General features: G+C 38.7%; 1 protein-coding gene across 1 annotated transcript in view; it reads left to right on the forward strand.

Annotated features, from left to right (window-relative positions):
* HTR1D (5-hydroxytryptamine receptor 1D) overlaps nt 1–5975 on the forward strand; it is a 69714-nt gene extending 63739 nt beyond the window's left edge. The window contains exon 3 of the mRNA XM_040337291.1: nt 4094–5975. Within this exon, the coding sequence (XP_040193225.1) occupies nt 4663–5793 (1131 nt within the window). The 5' untranslated portion in view covers nt 4094–4662 and the 3' untranslated portion in view covers nt 5794–5975. The remainder of the gene's footprint in view (nt 1–4093) is intronic.
* Nucleotides 5976–7038: the final 1063 nt, after the last annotated feature.

Raw genomic sequence — 7038 nt, forward strand, 5'->3', positions numbered from 1 at the left:
CGTTGATCTTCTTTTGGATGCCAGCAGGGGTCCTCGTCCCCCCCCGCCGCATTTATCTGATCCGTAATTTTTTTAATCATCGCCTTCCTTTGGGCCGGGGAGGTTATCAGGGCCATGCAAATAACGCCCATATAGGACGATGGCCCGAGCAAGTATTTGCTTCTCTACCAGAGTAAAATTGAGCTTCCTGCGCTTGGGTGCCATCACAGACACCACTCAGCAACAAGAATAAACTCACAGGACAAACAAACAAAAATAATCATACAACAAACAAACAAAAAAACTCACAGAAGAAACACACACAAAAAGCAAAACACACAAGCAGACAGCTACTACAAATTCAAAAACAAACACGCAAAAAACAAACACAAAATACAATCAGAAAAAAACAAACAGAAAATACACTTAGCAGAAACAAACACCAACTACAATCTACTACTCCTCCAAAACTTTTCTATCACACACAACTCACCAACACACACCAAAAAACGATCAGAGCAGAAGCAACTTGCTCTAGGAAGGGGAACACAGGGATATACTTTTGCAAGGGAAGTGTGTTTGTCTGGGGCTATTTATACACAGGACGATCCTCAAACTAAGTACGCTTGGCCTTTTACCTTTCTCACTGATTGCGCCAAGCCAAGTTCTGCACATGCCCAGTGAGCAGCAGATTCGTGCGCGCATGCGCAGTACGGCCGGCCCTTCATTTGCATGGGGTCACGGCTCATTACAATGAAGCACGCCCACTTCATTCCCACTTGCAATAACCCCGCCTTATGCCTCGAATTTAAGTTACACTTGCGCAATTTTGGATGCAAATGCGCTGTGGATACGGCACTTACGACACAAAATTAGGGCGCCTTAACTTAAATGACATAAGTTTTGACTAACTTAATTTGCGCCACTGTTTGTGGATCTGGCCCATATATTCCTGCTGTTGTTAGTCAAATACTGTGAGAAAGGAGATTGGCCAAGCAGGGCTATGTGTGTGTCTATGGATGTACACAGCCTGGCTCGGAAGCACACCCACAAGGATTCTCCAGAGTATGTGACTTTGATATCACTTTAAATATTTCTCTCGGTACACAGGATTCTAAAAACAAAACCTCTAGGTGCCATATTTTTATTTCAGACTTAATATGAGAACATTCCTTCATTTTATACATTCTTTATTTTACATTTTTCACCTCTTACATTGTCTTGAACTCAGTTTAGTATCACAACACACAATATAAACAGTTTTCTATTGCTGTATTTCTTACATTTCCAAACACTGTTATTCCTTTCTATCCCACTTCATCCTATCATATCGTCCCCTTAATCGTGTTCTCCCCTGGTTCAAGACACTACAACCTCCCCTCCCCCCCTTACCTCCAAGCCCTTCTTCCGGGCCTAGAAAAAAAAAAAAAAAAGAAGGAAAATCCCCTCTCTCTCTCCTTCCCCTCTCCTCCCACACCTCGTCATCCCTCCCTAGTCTTCCCCCCCGTCCTCCCTCCCCCGCATCTCCCATCTCACATAGGGCTCCCATGTCTCCCTCACCATCACCTCCCTCTCCCCCAGAAATGCCGTGAGGTTCTCCATGCATTGCATTTCCTTGATTTTAGCTAACCATTGTGCTTTACTTGGATAGCATGTGCTCTTCCAAAGTACCGGGATACACGATCTAGCTGTAACCACTAAATGTCTCACAAGGGATCTTTTGTATTTCTCCATTGACATAGGTATGTCTAGTAGCAAATAGGTCGACGGTTCCTCTCCTAGTGCTGTCTCCGTTATTTCTTCTATCACTTCAGATACCATTTTCCAGAAATCTTTAACCCCCTCACAATTCCAAAAAATATGTAAGAGTGTTCCCTCTTCTTTTTGACATCGCCAACAAGTATTTGACACCTGAGGGTAAATCTGATTTAATACCTCTGGTGTCCTATACCATCGGCTCAGTATCTTATATCCTCCTTCTTGAAATTTGGAAGCTATTGATGCTTTATGGTTGAATTGGAAGATTTTTTTTTTCTGAGTTTCCGTAAATCTAACCCCTAAGTCTGTTTCCCACTTCTGGATAAAGCCTATCTCCCGCGGTGCTTTCATTTCATTTATCAAGGAGTAGAATATAGAAAGTGAGTGTCTCACCGACTCTCCCCTAAGACACATTTTCTCGAACTCTGATGGTGTTTCTCTCATCCTAATGTGTCCCCGTATAGATCGAAGAAATCCTCCTAACTGTCTCCTCCTGTAGGGATCTAAGTACTCTGATAAATCCCTTTCTATTCCTTCCTTTGTCATTATCCGATTCTCTCTCTGGAAATGTATCAGTCTAGTTTGTCCACTATTTTTTAAATTCGCAAACCCTAGGTCCCTCAAGCCCGGTACGAACGCTGGGTTCCCCAGGATTGGTGTCATCGGGTTCGCTCCGTTTTCGTCAGTTAAGTTTTTAAATATTTTTTTCACAATGTTAATTGTCGTCCCTATCGTCGGATGTCTTTTCACTATCTGAGGTATCGCCGATTTCGAGAGCCATATTAGTCCCTCCAGTGGAATCTCTGTCATTGCTTGTTCTAATAGGATCCAAGGTTTATTTTTTGGCATTACACACCAGTCTAGCACTCTCGATAAATGTACTGCCTCGTAATAGGCTAGCGGGTCCGGGAATCCTACTCCCCCTTTTCCTTAGGTAATGTAAGGATATCTCTTCTTACTCTAGCCGGTTTCCCTGCCCATATGAATCCTACAAACTTCCCTCTGATTTCTTTGAGGACTCCCTGAGATATTTTTGTTGGTAGTGTCTGTAATAAATACAGCACTCTCGGCATTGCATTCATCTTAATAATATTTATCCTACCAAATCAGGTAAACACCTCCTTGTCCCATTTCTGTAAATCTTTTTTCAATTGTCTTGCCAAAGGTGCTAGGTTTAACTCATGGATTCTGCTTAGTTTCTTTGGAATTTTAGTCCCCAGGTAACCTATATGCGAGTTTGTCCATCTAAATGGAAAGAAGTTAGTCAGTTGTTGTTGTTGTATAATGCTCATCTCTACCCCCATTGCTTCCGATTTGTTATAGTTTACCCTGAAATTTGAAAGTTTACCATACTTATCTATCTCAGCTAGCAGTGGGGGTAGAGATAACACTGGTTCCGAGATAAAAAACATTAAGTCATCAGCAAATGCCGCTAATTTCTGTTCTCCCCCCTTCGCTTTTATACCTCTAATATCTGTACTTAATCATATTGTCCTCAAAAAAGGCTCTAACGTCAAAATAAAAATCAATGGTGACAAGGGGCATCCCTGCCGCATCCCGTTTCGTATTTCGAAGGGTTTTGACATCATGCTGTTTATCTTAATTTTCGCTTTGGGTCTAGAATAAAGACTCGTGATCCATCTTTGCATCCCCTCTCGCAGGCCTATATGTTGAATAATTGCTTTTAAGAATTTCCAATCTACCCTATCGAATGCTTTTTCAGCATCGGTAGATACTAGTACTAGTGGCATTTTATATGTCTGCGAGAGGTGGATAGCATTTATTACTCGTTGGGTGTTTTCCCTGCCTTCTCTTCCTGGCGTGAAGCCCACCTGATCTTGGTGTACCAGACCAGGAATGTATGGCAGTATTCTATTTGCAAGGATCTTTGCAAAAATTTTCAGATCGACATTCAGCAATGAAATTGGGCGATAGTTGGCACATTGCGCTGGGTCTTTCCCCTCTTTCTTTATGACCGATATATGTGCCATTAGGGTTTCCTCTGGCATCTCCTGTCCCTCCCGTATCGAGTTAAATGCATCTAAAAATCTCGGCAACAGTTCTTCTACATATGTCTTATAGTACAGGAGATTAAAGCCGTCTGGTCCTGGTGCTTTACCTGGTTTTAACTGCTTTAGCGTATTTTTAACTTCTTCTGCTGTTATTGTGTTTTCTAGACTTCTTCCTATTTCTTCTGATAGCTTCAGCATTTCCGACTTCTCTAACATTCCTTCATGACATCATCCTTCTTCTACACAATATTTATTAATATTATTTAGTTAAACATGTATATTAATTTAATTATCCCTATAATTTGATTAATCTAACATTTTACTTTTTCCTTTTTTTTTTTTAGGGCACAACGATTTTCATAGTGAACTTTAAGAAGCATTGAGAAATTTTTCAAGTGCTTGAAGATTCTAATGGCTGTCAAATGTATAACTCCAGTGATAAAATCATATTTTAAACTCATCCCAGATCAACACAAACCATGGCAATTAGCCTTTGCAGATGAGAAAGTTCAAAGATTTATTTTGAGGAAACATTATAGTTTAGTTCTCAGATATTTGTGCAAAATAACACTTTCCCACTATTTAATTAATAAGAAACCATGCTGGGATGTATAAAAAAAAAAGTTTATTTTTAGTGAAACATTATTGCTGCACAATTTTACATCATATAATCCAGCATTAAATATTATCACTATCAATATATTATCAATATTGTTTAATTAACACAAATTTGAAATATATTCTTGAAACTGTTGGGTTTTAAGAAGAAAATATGCATAACTTTAATGCTAATAATACAAATTGAATGTATTTATTTTTTTAAATGAACCAACCAATTAAAACAAGATTTACTTAAATCAAAAATATACATAAACTCAAATCTACAAATAAATTTAAAGTATTCAAGACAAAAATGAATTTTTATAACCAAACTCTGGACACACAGCTGAACATTGTGCCAGAGATCTTGGTAAATTTGTCTGGGACAGATACAGAATGGGATGAATCAACAGTATTAGGAACAAAAATCACTCTTTCACTGCTTTTATCATTATTAACACTAGCAACACTTCTTTCAAATATTTTTGTAATCATTACTATATATATGACTCGAAAGCTTCACACCCCAGCAAATTATTTGATTGGTTCATTAGCATTTACAGATTTATTGGTGTCTATTTTAGTGATGCCTTTATGTATCGTCTACACTGTAAATCGCTCGTGGTCATTTGGTCAAGTAATATGTGACATTTGGCTGTTATCGGATATCACCTGTTGTACAGCTTCCATACTCCATCTCTGTGTTATTGCATTAGACAGATACTGGGCCATCACAGATGCACTGGAATATTCTAAGCATCGTACAGCAGGGAGAGCAGTTGCAATGATTTCAGTGGTGTGGGTAATATCTATATGCATCTCCATCCCACCACTCTTTTGGAGACAAGCCAAAGCTCAAGAAGAACTGGATTGTTCCATCAACACAGATCAGATTTCTTATACTATATACTCTACCTTCGGTGCATTCTACATTCCTACAATATTGTTGATCATATTATATGGAAGAATATACGTAGCAGCAAGGACACGAATTCTTAAACCACCATCCATTTATGGAAAGAGATTTACCACTGCTCAGTTAATCACTGGCTCAACCGGGTCATCTTTCTGTTCAGTTAATGTAACCTCTCATGGAGGTCATCCGCACACTGGAGTATCTCCAGTGTGTATCAACCATATCAAGATAAAACTTACAGACAGTGTTCTGGAAAGGAAGAGGCTGTCTGTAGCCAGAGAAAGAAAAGCCACAAAAACTCTTGGAATAATTCTCGGGGCTTTCATTGTATGCTGGTTGCCTTTCTTTGTGGTGTCTCTGGTTTTACCTATATGTAGAGAGGCTTGCTGGTTCCATCCATTATTATTTGAGTTGTTCACTTGGCTGGGATATTTTAACTCTCTTATCAACCCTGTAATATACACAGCTTTCAATGAAGATTTTAAACAAGCTTTTCAAAAACTTATAAGGCTTAAGAAGCTTTCTTAGAACTTTCTGGAATGTAATCCCTGTCATACGGAAGTGTGCGACGCTGCTAACTTCATAAATATTGGTGGAATGGAAATGAAGAAAGACCAGTAAAATGATATTGAACTTTACAGCTTTTAGTCATGAAAAGCCATCACATCCATCCCAGGAATGTTATTAAAAACAAAACATATTTTAAGGAATAATTTAGTATTGTTTTACTTGTGCAACCCACAATAACCAAAATGTTTTATGATTATTTTTTTATGAAGCAAAGAAATCAACATTATGTTTTGTATATTTTGTGCTCAATATCAAAACATGAATGACATGTTTTTCAGTATATTGAAAAATATAAATTATTTGATATAATATGCATAAACAGCCATAGCTGCTTACAGTTTTATTGTTATTTGTGGATTTAGTTTGCAAAATTATTATCTTAATCTCTTCAGCACATTGCAACTCAGTTTTTCCTTGGCTTTGCATTCCAAATTATGCTGTACCCTATGGTGGATATACTATAATAGCATCCCATATAATCATCATATGACACCAGAGACAGAGATTCCTACACATCCTTTTAATTATCAGACCTTTGTTAAAAAAAAGTTATGCCTCTTATATAATTGTATATCAAAACAAAACAGCATATACAAGTCATCCATAATTAAAGGTATGAGTTGTTGTCCTCAAGAAGTAGGCCATTTGATTTTATGGATTTCATGTCTTCAATCAGTTGCTTTTATTATAGCTTACATCCAGTCTTATCCAATTGTTAATTCTCTTCAAATTATCTTTCATCCAGCCTTTATGGACTCTTATTTATTTTGTGCTATATATTACGCCTGATGTGAGAGCCACTCATGGAAATAAAGATTTTAAGAAGAAAAGGTTAATCAAACTAAGATACAATTTTTAGTAGACCTCAGCCAACTTTTCTAACGAACACACGTAACCACTTAAGGACCGCTCACTGTATATATACGTCATTTTTTTAAAGATGAATATCTCGGTAACGGCAGCAGCTGCTGCCACAACCGAGATATCAATCTTTTCAACCTTTCAACGATAACCGTGGTCTCTGCAGCGGATTCGCCGCAAGATCACTGTTATCGGTGGCGGGAGAGGCCCCCCTCCCGCCACTCTCCCGCACCCTCCGCCGCTTACCAGAGCCGTCAGCGGAGGCGATCAGGTCCTCTCTCCTGCTCGGCTGGGATACGAGTGAGGGCAAGATGGCCCCCAAAACATCACTTCCGCCATGCT

Source organism: Rana temporaria, chromosome 2 (assembly GCF_905171775.1).
Source record: "Rana temporaria chromosome 2, aRanTem1.1, whole genome shotgun sequence".
NCBI lineage: Eukaryota > Metazoa > Chordata > Amphibia > Anura > Ranidae > Rana > Rana temporaria.